We start from the raw sequence: 24,667 nt of genomic DNA, 5'->3' as shown, positions 1-24,667 counted from the left end.
AAAAAAAAGAAAATCGAAATAGAATCAACCACCCGGTGAATGGGATCGTTGAACGTTGCGCGTGGAAACATTAGGGTGTTTCACTTTGGTAATATCACGTCGACTTGCTATAATTTCTTTCAAGATTACATACATTTATATCTAAAAGCAGTTTTGTACATAATTAAGGGAGTAATTATTAGTCCGAAGGCGAACAACTATTCTCACTTGGTTCCAATTATAATCACGCTCTAGTTGTGATTCTAATTACTACTATGATTACCTTAGTTAATTTTTTTTACCTTTCCTGGTGTTTCTTTTTTTCTAACCCTTAAGGTAATGTAATTAGTTGAAGTAGGTTTAAAATTTATGGCAAATGTAATCTGTTATTTTCTTTCAATGAAATCAAAGCCAAGATATACCGCACGAAATATCAGACGGAAAGGGGATGAAATTTCGTGTAACATCATTCGTAAAGATCCGGAATCAGGCAATTTTCGAAATGAACCAACCGGCTGTAACGTAATAGAAAGTTCCGCAATTAGAGCTTCTAATTAAAAGGTTTTCGCAACGATGGGCTTAGAAGGGTTTGGTTAAGAGGTTCCGGCGTTGCTTTCGTCAGCGAACGAAGGAAAAATACCAGAAAATTTCTGCGTTTCATTGTGAACAACATTTCGCTTTTCTTTCTGTATTGTTATGTACATGATTTTGTTGAGTTTTATCGGTAGTCGTACCTGTAACTTCATTTCATTTCGGACTCGGCGTTCTCGCGGTTCGCTGATTCGGTTGAAACGTGTTTTTCAAACTGAATTATCGATAGCTTTCTTTTTTTTCTCTCTCCTTCGACTTTGCTGAATTTGATTGTTCTCAGTAAGTGGAAAATCGTTGTTCCTTTTTTGACGAGGATTATTTATTGTTTGTTTCGAGGAAGTTGAGCGAGTTGAGCGAATTATTTATCCAAGTGTAATTCAGTTTTCTGTTTTCGGCTGAGAAATGGTATTTGTGGAAGTTTTCCCTTGCCGAGTCGTTGGAATATAATATTGTATGTATAATTTAGTGAGCTGCAAAGGTGTAAGACTGATTATTTATGCTCAATGAGTATAGTTAATTGGATGAATAATTATAAATATAAAATGCTGGGCATTTATAATTTAATCGTATAATTTTTAATTGATGTACCGTAAGTGCCATTTTGGCAAAATTTTGTATCAGACTTCATAGAGTTTTATGTCATGAAATCATTTTAAACTTTTTACATTTCACAGTAGTACAACACTGTTCGTTGCAATCCACAACCACTCATCTTGTATTAAGAATATTAATAAAAAATTTATACAGCCATTTTCAGGAATGTTTAACCTTTAAATTGATATATTACAAGTGCCATTTTGCAATACTTTTATTTCATGAAATTATGTCAGACTTCCTCTATGATATTTAACAATCTAATATGTCAAACAAAATCTTGTTATTCCTCTCTCTAACGCCATTTTCCATTCTAATCACCAGGTTGTGTTAAGTAAATATCATTCAACAATTAGTCAAATAATGGTCAAAATGGAGATTCATACGATGAAAGAAAATCGCTACGCCATTGGATTGTGGTTTGGTTTGTTAAGGAACGGTAAACTTTGTGCCCCATTTATGAACATCACTGTACAAATAGAATCGATGACTATGCGACAGTTGGATGGCAACGAATAGTTCCGAGGCGTTGAAACACACGTGCAGGCGTTAATGACTCTTCCCTGCATCCGGCGCCGTTCTGCAAACACATTTGCACTATGATCGAGTCATGTTGGCTTCGAGGGCAAACATCACCGAAACAGTTCATATGTACATGCGATTATTTTTGACCCGGATTCGAGAGTTACCTTAGGAAACAGAATTCCCTTTCGAAATCAGTGAAATGCATCTAACAAATTTTCTAAATAAAAAGAATTCTTCATTTAATTTTTAAATATAAATTTCCATTTCTAAAATTAGTATACAAATTATTTGAAATGAAAAATTTTTCAAATTTGAATTTTCACACTGAATTATCAAGCATCTAAATAATAAAAAGTAGGATACAGTGAGGTATTCAAGGAATGAAAAATGTATGAAATCTAAAAGCCTGAAAAATCTAATGACAACCCCATCGTCGAGTCGCAATCACGTAGCTAAAAAAGCGCACCCAAACGTTTCAAAAGCTTCTTCCACACCTACACCATAACGATTCTCCGCTCCGAAAAAAAGAGCCGGGCGACAAAAAGAAACAGAGAAAAAGCAAGAAATAAAAGAAAAAAAAATGGGAGAGGAAAAGTTTCAACCTCCAGCTTGTAGAAAATGCATGGACCATTCCTCTTCTAAGAGGCTACGCCTGTGGAGCTGCAACACTCGGAACTACAAAGCCATCCTGGTCGCTTCTCTTGGTCGCCACGTCGCGAGATTCCATTTCGAGGAACTAATGGCTGACGTTGAAAGGGAAAAAGTGGGTACAGGGGACAAGAAGCAAGAGGGTGAGAGCCAAGGGAGAGAAGGTTGGAACGTGGACCACCCTCCTTGCAGTTTTATTACGGTCGCGGACCCACATTAACGCACACCCGGCTATCATTACGCGTTTCAGATCCTCCACGGCACGGCATTCGTTCTGCAACGAGTTTGCCGCACCAACGTAGAAAAGATACAATAAAGCTGACTGTTAAGGGAGGAGATAGTCTCATTGGTACGAAAGTCTTATTTCTCTTCACTTGTTTCCTTGTCGTTCTCGGTGATAATATGGACCTGACACGTGCTAGAAAATTGGAGATCTTCCTTTGTCGTTAGTCTTTATATAAATTACGTTTCGTTTGGAAAGAAATTATTTCTAATTTAATTAGACATCAGATTCATTATTAGGTATTGTTTAATTCTTTGAATTGGGGTCATTATTCTTAATTGAGTTAGGAGAATTATTGTTAAATTGATAAGATTAGAAATTTATTAGAATTTGTTTGAATTTGGTGGTGAGCAATTCTAATAAAAATTACTACAATTTTTAATTAAGTTAGAAAAATGATTTCTTGATTAGTAAGATTTGAAATTTATTATACTTTGTGCTTGAGTGTAATTACCGTGGTTCTAATATTTTTCTAACGAACAAAATTTCAAAAGCTTTGTAAAGAATTTCCTGTAAATTAAATAAAGTTGATAAGTTTAAAGAGAAAAGAAATCAATCCAAAGTGGTCGTATACTGAAACTCATCAGTTGCAATAGCAACGGGATGATTCGACCCTTGTCAAAGTTAATTCAAGAGTGGAGTTTTGGTGAAGTTTCGTCGAGCGAAATTAACGTGTCCCGACGTGGTATCATTTCGTGGCCCGTCCTGTGTAATTTCGTCGCTATGCTTTTACGTCTTTCGAATCCCGACGCCGTAAACATGACCGTCTAGAGAGCGGCAGGAGTTCTTTTACGATAGTCAGAATAATCACCGACACGGATTTCGCATCTTCGCTATTTCCGACAGCAATTGCACCAACGTTCGATTTAAATTTGCTTCTTTGTAGCATCCCTCTCGTTAACCCTTTGCAGCGTAGTACTTCAATGTAGATTGTGCTTTCTTCTAGAATTCGAATTTTTGATACTTCTGGAATTTTAAATAGCAATTTATAGTTTTATAAATTAATTTCACTGCAATTTAGATTGAACAATTTTTTATATGAAATTTTAATCAATTTTAATGAATTTTAAAATTAATTTCTGTACATTGTTGAACCTATAATACATATTTGTAGAGTAATTTTTTAGTGCAAAATTTCAGTTGATAATTTATAATTATCAGAGAGTATCGTTTCATAATATCCGTTGAACAGTAATGGTATTATTGCAGAACTGTGAAAGGATATTACACACGTAGAAAGGGAAACATCGTATGCGGGAGTACACATAATCATAAGCATAGTAATCATGAGTAGGCGTTAGAGTCGACTGGTATGATAGGCTTTCAAGATTAATACAATGCGCCTAGGTGGGTACTGGGTATGATCTTCAAATTGAATCGGAATATCTCAACCTATCCGTTCGAGATCATGGTTATTGGAACACCATAACCACCTGGTTAACTTGCAGACAACCTGTGGATAAATTTCCTTTCTCGTCAAAGCGAATCTGCATATTATCATTCTATATTTAATTAAAATTGATGATATTATTAATTCTCAAACCAATTTTATAATAATTCAAGAATAATTTGATATAATTATTTATAATAATAGTCCTTTAACAATATTTGATAGCTGGATAAATATAAATAATATTTGTAATTATAATTAATGTATTATTGAAACTAAATAATTTGTACCAAATGAATATTAAAATACCAATAGAGATGTTAACAAATCAAATCACATAATTAATATTATTGCAATGAAAATATTTGTTTAATTAATTGATTAACAATTTCATATTTAATATCGTTTCTTGTTTCTCTTCTGTTACAGGTAGGTCGGATGACTCGTTCAACAAACTAATGAATTCTGATTGCGATTGGAGGAAGTTTTACGAAAGTAAGTGGTATGAAAACAGAAATACGGAGTTCTTTCAACGCTTGTCGAACAAATGGTGTCACGAGCATTACATTTCACCCTGCAAGTTTGAGGCGAAAAGTTTCCCAAGAAGTAATTGATCGGAGAACAGAGGAACAAAGAAACTGCTGTGCACTTTCCCGATAGTATTTAAACTTTCTGACCCCTTTGTATTTTTACATTCGATTCCGCATCTTTGCGAATTACAGTTATGTTATAATAAAAATAATACTTTCACCTCGATGAGATTGTAAAAGGATTTTACCAAAATTTAGAATATTAATAAATCAAAATTTTCATAAATAGAGAACTGTGTTGCTATTGAAAATATTCCAAGGAACAAAGAAATAATAATTTATTTATTAACTCTTTAATATTTTAAGCTCTTAATAAAATATATTTGATAATTTAGATCACAAAATCAAAGTGTGAACTAATTGTAAATTCAAGAACTATTTCAACAGATAGATATTTTTTTAGAAATTAATTCTGTAAAATATTGAAGATCAAAACTGAACAATTGTAACAAAACAAACTATTCTTCACGTCAAAATTTCAATTTGGAACAAACACATTCATTGTGCTTATGAATCTGTCGTTGCCACAGAAACGACCACGAATTCCGGATACAATTTCGAGCAAAGGACTCTGACCGCCCTTTGTACATCCTCGTGAAGCATTGTCAGTGACAAAAAACAGCTGAGGTGAACTGTCGTTGACAAGGATATATTCGTATTATTGTTCGACAGCCAGCGGCTATTCCTAAAGGAAAACTCTGTCTCAGCTTGGACGAGTTCCCGATGTGCCCTGTTTCATGGTACAAAGAGACTTCCGGTGATTGATGGCTGAAGGGTGTTTGCGCGAACGTGGCAAAGAATTGGGGCTCGGGAATTTTTCCCGAAATTGTGAAAATGGAACCATGTATTTATAGATAAAATACCAGTATAAGAGAACAATACTGGACTACATTTTGGAATTCATTTTATGAATTTAATTAACATCCTTGTTGTTTTATTTCAAAAAACCGGTCGAGTAAAATAATGGAAAAGGAATTGTTAAATTTTGTGTATGAAAAGCTGAAAATATTTCATATGGTATTGGCTGGTGATTCTACAAGTAGTACAAGTCACTCATTAGGCAGAAACATTTCAATGTTTGGTTAATAAATTGAAGAAGAAAGTATTTTTATATTAATAATCTCTTTGCACTGTGAAATTTAACTTCTGCCCAAAAATTCTTCTCCTAAAATTGCCACTTTTCAAGACTAATGAGAGGAATTAATTACTCGGTATAAAAGTTAAATTAACATTTGAAAATGATTTAGTGTTTACTTAGGTGAAAATTAATGAAGGAGTAAAGACAAATTATAATAATTATCCATAAAATTTTTAAATTAATAATCTCTTTGCACTATGAAACGTGACTTCAGCCTAAAAATTCTTCTCCTAAAATTGCCACTTCTTGAGACTAATGAGAAGAATTAATTACTAGGCAGAAAGGTTAAGTTTGCATCTGAAGATGATGAGACAATTGAATAAAAATTCTTTTGTATTTTCGAATCTAAAAGAATCGATAACCCGGTGTCGTTCGTTAACAAAGTACAGTGACGCGGTTGGTTTTGTCGTGGAACAATAAGGCCTGTGTTTCGCGGGACGATTCAAAGGAGAAAGGGAAAAAGAGTGGCGTTTAGACGGGTAGTTTGCATTGCACATGGTGAAAAACAGCCTCTGCGAGCCTTGTCGATTCTGTCCGCATCAGGCTCGGTCGTTGGACTTTTCCTCTCTTATTTGACTCCGCGCGCTTGTTAACCCCTTTACAAGCGACTGATGTTTCGCGTTGATCGTTGCCGGAAACCAGGCTGACTAGTGTCGGGAAATGGGAGCGGAGGAATTGAAGGAAGTCGCTTCGAAACCGATGGAATTCGTTTTACGGTTTTCTGAATTGCTCGGCTTGGGAGATTGCCCCTTTGATCTAACCTTTGACGAATTAAAGAAGACAAACCCAGGGGCGATCTATTCGAGGGAAGAATTAACGAAATCCGGGACGAAATTGCTATTGATACCCTGTTTTAGAAAAAGGGTTGCAAGTTTTAGATTTTTAACTTCTGAATAACTAAAATTTCCTATTTTTGGAGGAATGATGATATAATAAATTTCGATATTTTGGAAATTTCATTTGCAAAATATATTTCAGCTTGGAATAATAAATTTAGAAAATCCAAATGAAAATATAATAAATTTCGACAGCTTAGAAATTTAATTTGCAAAATGTATTTCATTTGCTGTGCTATGCAAGTAGCGGTTAGAATAATAAAATTAAACAAATTAAAATGTAGAATGTAAATATAATAAATTTCGACACCTTGGAAATTTAATTTGCAAAATGTATTCCATTTGCTATGCTATGCAGGTAGAGCTTAGAATAATACGATTATACGAATTAAAATGCAAATATTGAAGACTCCTATAAGAACCTCATCAATTTGAGGTGTACAAGGTACAGGCAAATAGTGACGAGACTTACGTAAAGTCCAGAACCGCAATACGGACTCGTCGAGCGTATCCCTTTATCCAGATAATCCCTCTCGCAGCATCTGCACCGCACCGCATTAACGGGTGTCCCATAAATTGCAACACTCTTACGCGCCGGTTCATTCATTTAACCCTTTCGTTTCGAAAAGCCATTATAATGATTGCGAAACTTATCTACAAAAGGGTATCAACACCATAATGTACTGTACATAAACGACAACCTACTATTACCCTGTTATCCAATGGAAACGCTATTTTATTTCTAACTGAATATCATCAGATTTTCAATTTCCTTGGAATAGAAATTTCACATTCAAAAGAGATAAAATAAAACTTTTATTTTATGTTGAAAATTTTCAATTTCACTTGAAATCATTTTCTAAGATAGAAAAATATCTCTTATATATTTGAATGGTGCAACGAAGAAGGGTTAAGGAGATAAATTTGTAATCGTGCAATTGGAACAGCTGGAATGCTTGATGAAAACGAAACAACAAGCCGATCAAGAGAGGAATTGCGATCGAGATTCGGGGATTGCGGAAGGGAAATCGAGTTAGGTGTGTGCGAAGTAAGCGCTTTAGGAAGTGGCCGTCGTTGTACCGCGCTGGACCGGACATGCACTCGATGTCGGTGCATCTATTGCAGCCCTGTTCGAGCACGACGAACGTGCGAACATTCGTGTCAAAACGACACCCAACCCGGACCCCCCCCCCCCCCCCCCCCCCACCCTGTGCCCCCTGAGAACGGTCGAGTACGTGCTTACAACGGGTCACCGGGAAATTATCGATAATTACTGGTAATCGAAGTGATGAAACGTCCATCGCAGATGGTATCGGTATCGTCGATCACACCGGAATAGCCTTATCTGTTTTTAATCATTCTGACGGCCGTTGAATGAACATTGAAATTTCAACACGCTATTTAACGTGTACCATTTTACTCTTTCGTGCTTGATTATACTTTTTCAGTAGATGAATATACAGAGTGTGACAAAAGTTATTGAACCATTCTGCAATTTAATATATTGGGTGCTTTAATTTATAAATAAATTACCTTCAAATTGGGACGATTATTTTTACTTTAGAAAAGATTTGAATTACGAAACAGTTCTTATAAGTAGGTACGTGTTGAAATTCACAATGTTCTTTTTATCAAAAATCATCAGTTTTATTTGAAAATTAAATTTCAAATCTAGTTCTCGCAGAGCACTTTCGACGCGATTCTTAATTCATCCTGTTAACGAACAATATACCTAATTCCCTGCTGCACTCTTTTCTCCATCTTCAATAACTTGTACAAACTTCTGGCCGGAAACAGAATCAAGCGGAATCCTCGTTCGCTGACGCAGACTGAGTTCATTAGGAATTTAAACCGGCTTCCCTCTGGTAGTGCCGAAAATTAGCCCGTTTCCTTCAACTTAAAACTGCTGCCTCGTGAAAGTCCTCGAGACGAAGCTAATCGGATTTGCCGTGCCGTTTCGAACGGTCCACGCAGCCTCGCAATATTTCATCGATTTATCGGAAAGCTTTCAACCACTCGACGACAATTAGAGAAATTCAAAGAGGCTGTTTCTTTTGCGTGAAATCAGATCGATCGACGGTACGATGAGATTTCAATCCTTTCGCCCATAGATCCTCGTGACGAGCGCGAAACGTTCCCCATGGAATAAACGTCTGAAGGGTGGTTTAACTCGTTTCACCCGGTAACATCGTCTCGGAATCGCGTGAACGTTATTGGCGCCATAATCGAGTTCGAATCGACGCCGGGATAGATCTTGAACGCGATCCATTTACATAATTCCTCGCTAGAGATTTTTCAACGTTTACCACGTCAATTGGATACAGTTGAATGTCTATAATTCCGAGTGAATTCGAGAGACTCTGATTTCATTTTGATTTCTATTGGAAATTGACATCGAGTATTAGGGTGTTGCTAAAGGGATTTCTAATTTTTATTTCATAACATAAAAATAATGCAAAATAGCATTAAATAACTAGTTTCCTAGAAAAATAATATATCCATTCTATTCCCATGATTTTCTATAAAATTTTGTTTTAGTGGATTTTAAAAATGAAAAATAAAATATTAATAATTGCGATTATATTATTTGTCGGATGAACGATTATTTTGTTTTGAAAGTTTCGATCGTGAAAGGAGTTTCGTGTCAACCTCCGGTATTTTCGATCGCTTTTTTCACCGACAACGATCTCCGTCTTTCGCGTCTTTGTATGCAAGTTATATCGGAACATTCCGGAAGTTGGTCTGAACATGGACGCGGACGGGTTCCGGATATGTCTTCTTGCACTTTTTCCCCGAAACCAGCCTTTGATTGTCGGATCTTCCTGGCCGAATTTATCATACCGTGATCCTGCAAACGCTCTGGAGCTTTACCAGAGCATCCTTTCCTTCAGCATATTTCAAGAGAAATAAGAAAGATTTCCCTCGACGTGCTGAGAAACTTTTCACTGGCAGAGTATGTAGTTTGAAAATTTTTCAGAAATTTTATAAATATTGTAAAATTTAATAATTTTGAGTAAATAAATAATGAAGTGATATTATATCTAATTAGTAGAATCTAATATCTGTAGCTTCTTTGAAAATTGTTTAAAGAATTTTCAAACACATGAGCCCTCAAGAGCATGCAAAGATTTCCGAAATTCTTCCTTTGATTCGTTGCAGAATAAAGGAAAATCGTGAGGAATTTAATTGAAATTCTCGAGAAGCAAAAAGCAATGTAATAAATATTCGAGAAGTAAAATCATGTGCTATCTGGCACAATTCCACACAACGCGAATAAATTACAGAGAAAAAAGCAATACTGTGGATTACACACTTTATTAATGAACCACCTAATGTCTACGTGTGCACGAAACTACTAAATCAAAATCTGTGTTGTTTAATTTACAACTAACATACTTACACAAAACTATCATAAATCTAAGATCGTTATTATTACATAAATATCGAGTTTCTTCTATGCTCTGATCATCAATGGAACCTCAGTCATCATTAATATTGATGCTGAAATTTTATTGGAAGAATCATTGTATGTTACCAAATTATTATATAGGAGATAGTGTTGATAAAAGAAAAGAAAAGAAAAGAAAAAATAAATTAATATTTGAAAAATGATTAAGAATTATAAATTATTTTATGCAGATTTTTCACCTTTGTATTTTTAAGATTTAAAAAATTTTTTTTGTTACTACCCTGTATAAATCTAGGATTATTAATTCTATATGAATATCAATTCTTTACGTTTAGGTTTGGATATTGAATCATGAAGTTTCAATTCTCATCGAGATTACTACTGAAACTCTACCAGAACTCTGCCAATTACTATTGAAATACCACCAAATTAATTGCACAATGTTAATATGAATGGTCGTCGATTCTGTTCGTCGTTCTAGTATTAATCATAAAGTTTCAATTATCATTGAGATTACTACTGAAATTCTACCAGAAAAAAGTGCCTAAGAATCACACAAAACTATTAAAGCTATGCAGAAAGTTTCCATTATTTTTGTCATTTTTAAAAAATAATTTAAAATAAAATAAGTATTTCACTCTTAAAGCAAAAAATCATAATTAATTACCATAATAGTTAAATGAATGATCTTACCTTTTTCCCATACCTCTTCAGGTACCAAAGCAGCAGAAACTCTTCAAGATATTGTCACTCTACTATCACTCGATATGCCCTTGATATTCCGAAATTCGTGGATAAACTCTGGTTCGAGCAAGTTTTGCCTTCTCCAAATGAGCTTTCCCAACTGATTTCTCTTCACTTATGCGCGGAAGAGGGATACCAAGGATCGCGGAGAACTCTCCGGCGATGTCCTTAGCTTTTTGAGGACTGCAAGGATCCGGAGGAACAGTTGTCTTTCCTTTTTCTTCCTCATCATCTTCTTCCATTATACTCGTCTCTTCCGACCATGTCTCCCATTTCTCTCCTACGTCCTGTTTTGAACCGCGCTTCTGCTCTTGTTCCTTCCTTGCCTCCTTTGCCCTATTTTCCGAAATTGAACCTCCAGGTCAATGGACAGATCGATCTCATGTTTGTTGATGAATGTTGCTTGTGGTTCAATTAACGAGGATCGAATTTTGTTAAAACAATAGAGGGTCGGTGTAGAATTTCGTGTTAGTGCACACAAGTATTAGTGATTTATGGATTGAATTTGCAGGTGAATGAATTTTTATATATTTGACAAATTAGATGAGAGGCCCTTTTAATATTTTGAGATAAAATGAGACAATTTTTGCAATAGTTATTGAAATATTTATAAATTTTCTTTGGGAGTTAATATGAAAATCGTCTAACGAGAATCACCCCTGTTAGGAATTTAATTTACTCAAATAATGAAGAATTCAGAATACTGCTAAAATTACAGTAGGATATATAAATAAATAAAAATTAGAAAATATGTTGCTGGAGTCATAAATATTTCTGGCACTGGAGACTTGTAAATGACACAGATGCTAGGATAGATTCTGATAAATGTAACCAAGATTGCAATAAAAATTTGTTAATACGTGATAAAAAATGTGCTTTAAAGAATATACCAAAAATAGAAAAGGATCGTACAACACTACATTTTTACCTAAGAAGCTAATTTTCACCCTATATGCGAAGACTATTTGGCTCACCTGATTTCCGCAGCTTCTCGAAGAATGCGAGTTTTCGGCACCCTTGCTCTCAGAGTCGCCTCTCTGATCTCTTCTCTGGCTCTCTGAACCTCCAGAGTTAAATCCGACGGTGGTTCCATCATTTCCTGAAGAATGCGAGCTTGCTTGCCGCGACGCTTCGTGGGTTTCGCAGCCGCCCATTGTACCGAATCTGTACTCGATTTCCTCTCCTCGATCTTCGGTTTCTCTGATCTCTTCTCTTTTACACCTTTCCTCCAGCAACAGACCCTCGGCTTGCAAACTTCACCTTTGCACGGTATCGGCAGAGAGAACGAGATCTTCGTCTTCGGTCCTCTTCTTCTTCTCCTTTCGGACCCGTCCAGGACCAGGTTACTCGCAGATTTCGTGGGAATCTTTTCCGTGATCGATCCTTCGGATACTCGAGCCGCTACCTTCAACGGTGGTTTCTTTCTCACTTGAATTCGTCTGGTTTTCCTTCGTTCCCTCATCTCTTCTTTCATCTTGCCCTCCATCTCTTTCGTCTGCTGTTCGTCCATCAATTCAACATCGTCCTCTTCGGACACTGCTTCCGACGCTCTTCGAATTCTTCGCTCCTGTTTCCTCGTTTGTGTCTGCTGAGCCATTGGACGGAGGTTTGGATCGCTTTCCGAAGAGTATTCATCTATTCCCTGATGATTAATTGTTATTTTGTACTGCTTGTTCAATGGTATCGATGACACACTCGATAGACGATTTTTTGAAATATCGTCACTTTAATACAGGTACTTCTGCTACACTATTTGTAATTGTTACAGGTAATTAGGAAGTGAGAAATATAATTTGTCAAATCGAAAAGGAAATGTTAAAATATGAAAAATTAAACATCAATCAAATGTTTTGAAGGTAAAATTTTTAAAAATTCTAGAAATTTAGTTTAAACACTTTAGCCTGTGAACGGTTCAATTAAAAATAATAAAAAAATTTTTAGAAATCTAATTTACCTTCTGGACCATCTCTAAATATTTTTGCTCAGCCTCCACCAATGTAGGAGATTCATCTCTTTTCTTTCTTTCTTTGGACGCGCTCTTCCTTTTGCTGCCCCTTGATTCGCGACTAAGTTTCGGCTTATCTTTCTCTTTACTTTTCTCTTTCTCCCGGCCTTTGTCTTTCTTATGTGCTGCAGGTTTTCTAGCCGGCTTGCCTTTTTCCTTGATTTTCGTTGCTTCCATTTCCGCCTCCATGATCTTTTGAGTCAATTTGATCTCCCTTAAACGCACGTCCATCGCTTTCGTGACTTTCGAACGTCTTTCGAGGTACTGGATGGAAATCGTTACGATTATCAGTAGTTCTATTAAAGTATCGAAGAAAAAGATTATGAACGTTGAATATAAATATTTACAAACAAATTTCAAATCAAATTATCAGTTCGTTGAAATTGTGAAAGTTTTCTTGAACTTGATCGAAAAATAAAAAGGACAGTTAACCCTTTCGTTAGAAATAAAATATTTGCAAAATAAATGGATACATTCTTGAAGAATAATTATTTTATAAATATACACCTTCCTCAATGTAGCGATAACTTACAGGACAAGAATGAACATGGATAATGTGCGGAAGTAACGAAAAGGGTGTTCGTTTTGTGCTTGCTCACCTCTGAAAGAGCTGTTCTATCCTTTTTGTCGAACGACTGAAGGAATTCCGTCGATTCAACGAGAAATACTGTTCCAACCATGTTTCCGACAGCTATAAGGGTTCCCTCGTCATAGGGTGCTAAGGCAGTAAGACTTTCTTTGCATAGCTGTAATGCAACAACGGGTTGCTCGAGACCCTGAAGAAGATCCCAAGCCGTCAAGCGTCCGGTCGCAGTCATCACGTAAAAAGCAGAACATCTTGCTTTGTTCCAGCAACCGCCTGTTGGAGTCTTCATAAAATGCCTGATAATAAAAAATTTCAAAGATTCACTAAAAAAAATGAAATTAATATTTACAAAACATTCTGTAATTGGATGCAAGCAAATCGAAATAGTCTGAGAAAACATATAAAATACATCTAAAATAACATGGATATGATTTAATTTAAAAATGATTTACAAATATTAATTCCCAGATGGCGGACCATGGAGAGAGCTCCTTCCTCTAAAAATTATTCTTTCAATATATGAAATTCTTTCGTTTAAAGATTATACATTTAACTTTAGTTTAATATCCTTCTATATATTTTGTAATTTTAAGTCTCCGCTCTTCAAGGGTTAAAATATAATATAATAAAAAAGTTAACTTACGGAGTAGCGACCAGACACCCTTCCCGGGTATCCTCAGCCCAAACACGAGCAGTCCAATCTCCAACAGTTAAATACACGGCCGGATTAAAAACATTCCGATCGACCGATCTCACTGGTCCATAATGAGCTTTCAATTTGACCGCTAATTTTTCCGCGTTCGTTTTCATCTTCCTAGAGCCGGTGACGATAATACCATTATCCATGCCGAACATAAATTTCGCGCCTATCATTGGACCGTAATTTAAACAGGAAACTCCGATCGCTCTGTCGATGTTCGGCTCGTTTGGATTCTGGAAATCGAACATCAGTGTTTCGGTCGGCCCTCGTAGTAGTCGCGTGTCCCACCACATCGCGTGACCATCCGATGATGCGGAAAAAAATTCAGTGTTGCTCTTTGACGATAACCATCTTACCGCATTCGTGTAATCCCTAAAAAAAATGATTTTTTTTTTTATTAATTTAACACGTCGATTAGCATGATGAGCAATGCCTCAAATTTTGTGAAATTGAAAAAAAAGAAAAATGCAAATTAGCAAATTAAAATCAGGGCCGACCCTGGGCCTAAGCAGACTAGGCGGCCGCCTAGGGCCCCCATAAGACGATTTTGTCTTTTGATGTAAATGTAAATCTAAATCTAAATTAATTATACAGGCTTTAATGTTAATTTTATAAATTTTATTTGAGGTACTTTTTTTTATGTCATATATGTGAAGGGGCCCTTTTTCGGAGCTCCCCTCGGACCCTCAAAATCTCAGGGACGACCCCGATTAAACTGTTCAATTTGAAAATTAATTAAGTGGACTACAGATAATTCATTCTAAATATCATTTGGAACGTACTGCAAATGGAAGCACATTTTGATATTTATTTGCGTAGGATTAATTAGTCATCGTAATGAAGATAATAGCCAGCTCTAATTAGCATTCATCATCAGCAGAATTTCATTGTTGAAAAACGAGTGAGTTGATAGATTAGGCAAACGATCGATGGTAGAAAGGAAAGCCTGAGCTTAGCAGACAAAGCCTGAGGAACGAGCGAGTGAACACGTTTCGGCCCCGCTTACCTGTGACTGGCTAGCAGATGAGAGGTCTGAACGGGTTTGATGCCGGTCCTGACATCCCAGTTACAAACCTGGCCCGACATAAGACCGCTGGCAAGGACGGAAGGATCTCGAGGATTAAATTCGCAAACCACGCACGGGCTAAAAGGCTCCAGTGCCATGTAAGGCTCGTTCGGATTGTCTGCTCGTAAAATGACGAAGGCGTTTCATAATCCGGATTAAATGAACGGGGAAGGAAAAAAAAAAGAAAATGAAAGGGGACCTCTCGTATCGCGGAGATTTTCATCGAATCTTTTTTATTCAATCGTGAATCTTTGCATTTGAAATCCCGTGCTATTATAGCTTTTCAACGAGCTGGATTAAACGCACGTGCCTTGTCACGAGATAAAAGTAACCTTTAAGTGGATCTTTATTCAGATTACAAGTTGTTATTGATGCTATTCTGTGGGGATTATTTTGGTTTCAAAAGGGTTTCGATTAGATAGCCAAAAGTCACACAAGTTAATTTCTGAAATAAAAAGATCTGGTTCGTTATGAAAATCTAATTGTATCTTGATGATTAACAAATTTCAATAAATAATTTTTAAAAAAGAATATATTAAATTGCTAATTAATTATCATTATATCAACTTGCAATTATTGCACTTGTAATTTGCATCTTATTAAAAATTGTATTTTAGTTCAACTAAAAGGATATTACGTGTCCAAAATCGAGACAAGAAATTCATGTATGCCTCGAAATGAAGTATACCATCCCTTTCCATCGTGAAGAACTATGCAAAGGGATGCAAATACGCCGACGGTGTTGCTAACGCGATGAAAATGAGGCCGAGAGCTAAGTGTTCCTCTTTTCTTTTACCTACCAACCTGCCAGATGTACACCTTGTTACTATAATCTTGCTGCCTGCCGTACTGCAGGAAACAATAAGAAACCACGATTCTGCTGCCAGAATCTGGCGACCAAGAGATGTCGGTCACCGGTCTTTTCGGAGTTTCTGGATCCGCATATACATTCACGGTTCTGAAAATCAGAACATGAGAAATTAAATTAAATTAAATGCAGTTTAAGGTGCATTCCGCTACCTGAGACCAACAGGTTGCACCAATTGTGTTGGTGTCATGTCGTCGAAGTAGTGTTGGTAAATGTTCACCGCGCCATTCTGGAGAACACTGTGCTCCATCACCTGCAACAGAGAAAATTGTATTATTTCAAGGTTCATTAGGAAATATAATTATTAAACGTGAAGCTTAATAAAAATTAAATAAGTTTTCAAAAATATTTTACTTCAATGATTTAATATTTAATTGTTGCTAATAATGCAACGATAATTCTAAATCTAATTATTTCTAATTACAAGTTGCAAACAAGTGTCGAACCCAAATGAAATTTTTAATGTTACGTCTGTGTAGGCGTTTAGTTGAAGGGGAAAGGGTTGGTTCGGGCCGGGGACCGCTAGGTGGGGGCGAGATGACAGTGTTCTCGCTAGCGGTCGTCCGGCATGCAAATTCCGAATTGTGGTATGTATAATAGGTGTCTGGGGCTGGAATCGTCTGTTGTCAGCCTCACTGACGAGTCTGACAGACGATCCCGAGACGAAACGTCCCTTTTTCTCCCTTCTCCTACATCTGATGGTTGGAATAATTTCAAATGACCTTAGATGTCGATCTAACGAGATAACATACTTTCTGGCTGTCAATTTTTCTACCCATCTCCATTTTTCCAACTAAAAATAGATTGGAAAGTTCGGTAAACTGTCAGGTTGCAGATATACGTCTTCGAAGTCAGAAAGTCCAAGGGTCTGTGCTCTCAGCTATCGAGGCTCAAGCTCAATCGATCAACCGGGGGTAACTTACCTCGAACAACTTACGTAATTTCGGTGCCCAGTTGTCGTCCTTTTCGACTCTCCTTCGAAACCTGCTGGTAGTTTCCTCGTCCCTGGGATTGATCTCCTTCGGCCAACCACCCTCGAAATGAAACATTCCACTGTTTTTCGTCGTCTTGCCAAGGGTTTGCAACTAGAATTTACAAGTAGCAACACCGTCACGATTCTACGAAAAATCCAACAAGACTTGCGAAAGCTTTCCAGACGAATCACACGAATAATTTATGGTGCTAGGGTTTAAAGGAATTCGCCCTATAAACGATTGCGATTTCCTGGAAGAGGTCGGTTTTGATGTTTGGATGAATATTCTATGATCGTCGTATTGTAATTGTTAATTGAGTTAATTATCTACTGTACATTTGTGTGATGGATTAATTAATATGCATGATACGAGATAATAATTGACACATGTTGTATGCAATGATTATGTGTAGCTTGATAGGAAAGCTCGATGATGTCCATTATTGATTTTTATTTGTTGCCATTTGATTTATTACCATTGTATTATTTTAACAATGAAACGAAGAAATCCTTCAAATTGATAGATTTGAAATTATAGAAATTATTAGCATGAAATGCTAATATTTAAAAAAAAAATTTAATTTGTAGTGTTAAGTGCAAACCAGAAGTTTGGTATTTTATCTGAAAATTAAATATAAGGGCATAGAATTTACACGTTATTGTTTCACGAGGGAAAAAAATCCTGTATCGAACTGGAAACAAAGGGAGGCTTTCCGTGTATGATGTCGATTCGCCATCAAGTGTAAATGCAAATACAGTGAATGCATAGAGGCAACCTTACTTCGTGCAGTGCAAGCTGCTTCGAGTATTGCATTCCGACGTGGCAATGAGATCTTAAGATGTAATCGTTCATATCGACTAGATTCGGAAAGATTTCCACGTCCATTGTTGGACCAATAAAGTCAAACATGCATTGTTTGCCAAAATCGGCGCGTGTTTTTACGTACACCTTCTGGATCTCCATTATGATTCTTTAATCACACCTAAAAAACAAAACAAAAAGTAGAATATGTTAGAAATATTCTGATCGTTATTTTTACTTTGGTTATTAAATAACGATTCAATTGATCCATTATCTTATGTTTTATACTGTTTACTCCGATTTTTATTATTATAATTAATGAAATATTGGATATTAATGAGATAATTAATTTTTTGGTTGATAGAACACAGATCGGTGCATAATGCAGTATGCATAAAAGTGCATAATGCATGTTGCACAAATTATCATCGAAAAAAGAAAAACCTACATCCATCACAAGTATATTTAACCAAAAATAATTTATTCGCCTAACCTTGATTAAAAAATCCTTCGATAATTAATCGTTAAGCGTTATATCCTTGAAATTTCAGGATCAAGGATCCTCGGTGTTTTCAGCTCCGAGGAAGTTTATCAAAAGACTGACAGAGGGTACTGAAAAATTCATGAACCCACGATTGGTGAATAAAATTGCCAGCCAAAAAGATATTTGCGTTGTTTCAATAAAAATACGAGAGAATTCGTGAGAAGAAGGATTTTATCTCTGACGTTCGTCCTTTTTCCGAGGTGGAGGATCGTACGCGCGTGTGAATCGAGCATAAATCAAACATAGCTACGTTTGGGCTCTCGATCGAACTTATCTATCGAAAATCAAACGTGGCTGTCTTTGACTTTGACCAGCTTCAAGCTAACCCACGGAGATTTCTTGTGGACCCTCGAGTCGATTGCTCGAATGTCGATATTTCAATAGCTCGGAGGTGAAGCACGCTCGGGATTCATTGGTGAAACTTCATTGTGAAAAGGAACGTCGAGCGGTTTTCCCGTTGGTGAACCGATGATCGAAACCGAAGTTCGTTTCAGGGTATTCGTTACAAATCACTCGTTCCTTTTAATGGCTCTCGCGTTAATTAACACTTTGATGGATGACAGTTGTGACTTTAATACCACGATCATTCTTTATTCGATTTGTCAAAATGTCTACAAAGCTTTTCTTTTTTCGTTTCGAAAAACCCGAAAAAATTTTGAAACTGATTTTTGTTTTTAAAAGATTATTATATCTATTTGTCAAGAATCTGTTTATTGGGAATTATTCTGGAAGTAATAATTGAACATTCAATCACTGACTACATTAATGATCATTTAATTAAGCAGTATTATATTATATCGAATATATCGAAAACATTCAATGAGATTATTCTTTGTTCTCCGCTTTGCATTCTACAGTAGCTAATTAATTCGTGTCAAAGTTTTAAAAGCACTTTCTACTACTGTAAATGGCTGCCTTTTAATTGGAGCTTTTTCCATTATTATTGATTAACTGATCCGTTAAATGGATGGAGAAAAAACTTTCTTAATGCAAACGTAGAATTCATATATCTTCATTAATTATACAGAGAAGACATATGAAATTGATGAATTTACTATTTTTATTTCAAAATATATCTTACGTTTTTAAAATAATTTGTTTAATAATATTTGATCTGTTAATACGAATCTAAAACTCCATGTAGTTTCTGTGTACTAAAACAGTTCAAATATCCAAACATATCTTTGATGTTTGTTTGTTAATAATTTATCCCCTGGAGCGAAGAAAGTTGAAATCGCGGTACTCAGCAATCCTGTAAACCTGACCCGATCGACGGGAAAATGGAAGAAAAACGACTGACAGAAGATTGCAATCAAGGCTTCTCAATTCTTTTCTAATGCCTGGTTCATCAAGAACCGCTGATGCAATCATTCTGCCTTAACGAATCGATCGTTTCGCATTATTGAGCTTCGTTGCTTGCGCGTACAGTACTTGCATTCGCGTCACGCTTCGAATGGGAAAATACTTTCCTTTATAACTTGATACCTGGAAAATTTGTAACAGGGAATGGTGGTTTCGCTATAACAACATCGTGCCATTTGATAATAGAATAGTTTGATAAATTTTAAAACGTGAATTGTTTTAATAAATTCTTCCCTTGAAAGTAATAAACACCTTTTTTTAAACCGCATGAAAATTTTTGTTTTAAAAAAAAAAAATAAAAATTGAGTCTTTTCAAAAGAGCTTTGATAATTGTAGAAGAGATTGTTTGAAAAATTGATAACAATTTCGAGGACCACATTTCTAGAAATATCATTTTTATAGGTTGACCGACTGTTACTATGCTATAAATCATAACACTGGTCAATTCACGTAACAATCCTCCACCGTTTCGGGTTTATTTTTGCCAATATTGCGAGAATTGCTGGGTTTCAGCGTCGAGAGAGGCAGAGCAGTACAAAAGGCTGCCAGTAATTGCCTTCGACCGAAAGTCGAGATACTGACGTTACATACATCTTTAATTTGTTACAATATACACGGGATGGTTTGCAAACCCACGTTTACAGTTGATTGTTTTAATAAAAACATCACATGGCTGAAAATACGAAAAGGCAGATTCTATTTATTGATTTATCGAATGGTTTTTAATTCTCAAGAATAAAAAAAAGAAATAATTAAAGATAATTGGTACTGGCAGGACTTTATTCTTAATTTCTATGTATTATATTATAATTTATTTATAACCAATTTTGCAGGATAAATTATAGAAGCTTTGAATTTTAATTTTATAAAAAATATTCTTTTGAATACACAAAGAAGGATAAAGTTCGTCATAATTCTATGGTCGAGCAGTCGATATTTCCAAAATTTCCAGCTGAAAAATTCATCTTTTGAAATGGAAAAATATAACTAAATTCGACACACGAGAGAACAGAGCCAAATATCAACACGTTCAAACAAATTTTCCAGCCAGGCTATCCAAATGGCAAGCTGAAGAAATATAAAGTAAAAGAAAATTTCAAATACTGTGGTATCTAAATAAAATTTTCCAAGATCCACCGAGCTAATTATTCAAGTGGAATCCTTTTGATCCTTAAATCGATCAATTGTTAAACATTCCCTATAATCTTTTATCATTTCGTTACCTCTTTTCTCAGCATTCCTATCGATCCTCTTTCCGTTTACCTTTAATGCAACTACACGATGACCTCTGAACTCGAAAACCCTGATAAACCGTAGTGCTATCTTTCTCTATTTCCTTCATCAGCTAATGCACGCGTACATGTCCGGTTTGTCGGCTTCCGAGTTGTTTGGTCGAGCTCACGTTAAAACAGAGAGAAAAAAAAAGGATTGCGATTGTTCCAAGCCCCGGATCTTTTTCCCTCCGACCGGATAAGCCGGCAAAATTGGAATCCGAATAACAGATAGATAGATAGATGGATAGAGATAGGAAGATCGTGAGTTTTGGTTTTTTTTCCACGAGACTACAGCGTGCTTGTTTACAACATGATAACAGAGTCCAACGAACACAACTCGATATCTGAAACATTCCCGTGAATTGGAAGTATTGTGTCAAGTAATGATTCCACCTGTTCATTAGTACGAGAGTCATTGATTGAGATCGTGCCGCGCTTCGATCCGTTTTTCCTGCACAATGGAAACGCGTTCGATAGGTAGTAATTGTTTGCCAACTATAGCTGATGAATCTAAACGATTCGAAACATGAATTTTACAGAAGAGAAAGATTCTAATATTAACCCCTTCAATTAGTTCGATTCAATTTCTTAACCGATTGAAGTAGATATTAATTAGCAGAGCTTGATTAGAAAAATGTTAAGTACACACATTTTTGTTATAAATTAACAAAATAATTAAATTCATCTATTATCAATAATTCATCATTAAATGCTACAAAATTTATCAATAAACACTTCATATACGTGCTATACACTATAAATGTTTCGAAACTATTGTAAGGTTGTTATAATTGTCGTAAAAATATGGATAAAAAGAGACTGTTAATTCGATGTTCCATGATCAAGTTAAGTTTCACGAGACTCGTGAGAAATTCAGAGCATGAGCCCTGTTGGAGAATCTTCAATGGGAAAGGTGTCATTAATCAGCTAAGCGAACGAAGTGGCCCAATTGTCCGTGATAACCGATTCGAGAATATCCCGGTCCAAATGGCGCTTAGGCTTTCATCCGGAAACTACAAATTATCCGGCCACTTTGCATCGTTGCGTAAACGTTATTCCCAAAAGTGTGCATTAATTATCCTCGAAATCATCGTCTTGGTGGTCGATCAAGATATTCTTCTGATGGGTTTCTCTTCCTTTCTAAAAATGATATTCGATCCCTATCAATCATTTGAGAACACTGTACGATTCTTAAAAATTATGGGACTTCTTAATTAAAGAGAAGTCTTCTAAAAAACTTGCAAAATTTCACAAGTAACTTATAAAAGAGTAAAATAAAATTGTTAAAAATACTTATGCAACAGCAGTCTACGAGTTACAATTTGTAACTTGCAAATTTACTAAAATTGTAGAAAGAATTTAGTAGAATTTTTAATTTAGTATTTTCAAAGAAGAACAATATACCAATGTAAATTACAACTTTTCACATCTACAAAAGGATAAAAAAAATTTCGTACAAATGAAAATAAAATTTTTTTCCAAATGAAGTTACTTGTTCCTCCGCCACACCTTTTAATATAATTACGGTATCAATTAGCACCCTTGTTTTCCGTAGCTCTGTCGAGAAAATTCCAAGTTCTTCGACACTTACTTCTCAGAGAAAGTAGAATTTTCATGAAGTTCCAGAAAACAGGTGGCGAGTGACCTGCGGAAATGGTAAAAACTTTTCGCGATGCTCGTCACAAGTTCGTCATTCGTCCAACAGAGATTCCAGTTGGATTATCTTCCAGTGTTCCTCGCCATAATGTCTGTCCAAGTTCGGCCGAGAAACGGTCCCTTAAACTCCGGCAATAAATGGAAAGCTTGCCGAAGCTGTGCTTGAGGATCTGAAACGACAAGAAAAACGATAAACTTGGACCGTTTCCCTCTTTCTTCGGTTCCCCGAGCTTCGTCCAATAATTTCCTCGTCGAGCCAAGGTGAACCATCTGTTTCTGAGCCGAATTTCATGCTGTCGTCGAATGAATTTCCGCTGAATCTGTCGCGAAAAGTTGCTGAAACGATGCCTGACGGGATACATCAAGTTCTGCTACACCTTTCCACCCATTTCCGTTTCGCGGACAAGTAATAACGTCAAAAGAATGTCATAGTGGCGTGTTCCACGAAAAAGTGTGAATAAATGCAATTTTTAACTTGGCAAAAATTTCCTTTCGTCTTTAACCCTTTCACTACGGACGGCTGGTTATCAAATGTAAAGCCTTTTTATTTTATATTAGAAATAAAAAAAATCTATGCTGATAAATTTCTCGTTGCAAATAAAATTTTATAAAGAAAATTATTTTATTGCACGTTCGGATATTAAATTTAATAATTGATTTTAAAAAGATAGGCACATGGACTGTTCTATAAATGCACAGGAATTATTAATGAAATTAATTCACACTTTTTTATGAAACACGCTATCGTGCACCGAATAGGATAAAAGATTCTTGATCGTACCAGCTTTTCTTCCAGGACGAAACTTTTTTAAGGAGATTGTTTGTCCTGCCTCCACGACTTTTCTGGCTTGCCGGAGAATATCTCGAGTGCAAGCAACGAATGCTTAAAGGTGTTCCTTTCCATCGGGAAAGCCACGATGAATCCTAAACGACCCTTGTCACCGACTACGTGGATCGATTAAACAATTGGTTGTCTCACTTTTCGAGAAACTTCAAATTGTGCTCCGATTTCAGTGCTCCACTTTTCTGTTTCTTCTTATCGACCATTGTTTTATGTGAGCCGTGCTCTTCAACGTTCCGTTGGCAATTCTAGAAATGTTTCTTTATCAAGAATTTTTTCATTTCGTTCTATTTTACAGGTATATTTCTGGTTTGTGTTGAAAAGTCAGTAAATAAAATAAGAAGTAAAAATCCATGGCTCTATCTTGATACTTTAGATAATCGACGAAGACTTCTTTAAAAATCTATTTATGTACTATAATTTCATATGTGGTATGATTTAGATATTTCAATAATTTATCTTAAAATTTTCTCTCAGTCTACAGCACCATTAATCTTGATACTTTGGATAATTAATGAAGACTTCTTTAAAAATCTATTTATGTACTATAATTTCATATATGGTATGATTTTGATATTTTAGTAATTTATCTTAAAATTTTCTCTTAATTTATAGCTCTATCAAACTACCTATTTTTACTTCAGACTTCCTCTTCTGAAGGTCTTCCGAAGATGTTTTCACTAAAGCAGCAGATATCCTTGGATACTTCATTTTTAATAGATCCTTCTCGTCGTGTTCCTTCATTTTCTGTTTCAACCTATTCCACAATTCCTGCTGCCTCTGTGCCTCAATTTCTTTCATATTTTCCATAGTTTTTCTCTTCTTCAATGATCGTTTTCTTCCAAAAAGCGATTCTTTGCTCATAGACGGTTTCTTCTTGATCGGCAACTCGCTAATTTGTTTAGAAGACGGTTCTGGTATCGGTTCCTTCTTTTCTTCGGCTTCTATCTTCTTCGGTGTCTTCTCATCCAGTTTCCGTTCGATTATCCAAGTACTGAGATTCCCAGCTAGAACTCTCTCTTGCCATGCACGCACTTCCTCTTTCGCTATTTGAAGTTCTTTACGTAGAATATTTGGCGGTGCGTTCTTCAGCCTTAACATCCTCCTCTTATTCGCCGGGGAAAGTTCAGGGATTTCGTCGAGCTGTGTAGTTAATTTTCTGAACAATTTGTCCTGGATAAGGGATGATCTTACTTTTTCGGGAAGCCTTATCATCAGTTTATATTGTTGCGCTTCTTTCAAACGTTTGGCTCTTGATATCTC

The 24,667-nt window shown here is 35.8% G+C and overlaps 2 protein-coding genes across 8 annotated transcripts in view; one reads left to right on the top strand and one right to left on the bottom strand.

Annotated features, from left to right (window-relative positions):
* The window catches only part of LOC114871265 (dynein intermediate chain 3, ciliary-like), a 31,896-nt gene extending 7,892 nt beyond the window's left edge, over positions 1–24,004 (bottom strand). For both annotated transcript variants that reach the window (XM_046287632.1, XM_029176945.2), the window contains exons 1-12: positions 23,345–24,004; positions 22,499–22,733; positions 17,707–17,908; positions 16,876–17,037; positions 16,105–16,205; positions 15,885–16,042; positions 15,025–15,202; positions 13,962–14,390; positions 13,332–13,614; positions 12,682–12,996; positions 11,702–12,369; positions 10,677–11,063 (exon numbers count right to left, since the gene is read on the bottom strand). In XM_046287632.1, the coding sequence (XP_046143588.1) occupies positions 10,742–11,063; positions 11,702–12,369; positions 12,682–12,996; positions 13,332–13,614; positions 13,962–14,390; positions 15,025–15,202; positions 15,885–16,042; positions 16,105–16,205; positions 16,876–17,037; positions 17,707–17,889 (2,799 nt within the window). In that variant the 5' untranslated portion in view covers positions 17,890–17,908; positions 22,499–22,733; positions 23,345–24,004 and the 3' untranslated portion in view covers positions 10,677–10,741. The remainder of the gene's footprint in view (positions 1–10,676; positions 11,064–11,701; positions 12,370–12,681; positions 12,997–13,331; positions 13,615–13,961; positions 14,391–15,024; positions 15,203–15,884; positions 16,043–16,104; positions 16,206–16,875; positions 17,038–17,706; positions 17,909–22,498; positions 22,734–23,344) is intronic.
* Positions 1–24,667, top strand: part of LOC114871266 (furin-like protease 1) — a 177,503-nt gene that overhangs the window by 107,211 nt on the left and 45,625 nt on the right. The window lies entirely within an intron of this gene.

Source organism: Osmia bicornis, chromosome 10, assembly GCF_907164935.1.
Source record: "Osmia bicornis bicornis chromosome 10, iOsmBic2.1, whole genome shotgun sequence".
NCBI classification, from domain to species: Eukaryota; Metazoa; Arthropoda; class Insecta; order Hymenoptera; family Megachilidae; genus Osmia; species Osmia bicornis.
The sequence above is the reverse complement of the archived record's forward strand: the minus strand, read 5'-3'. Positions and strand labels throughout refer to the sequence as shown.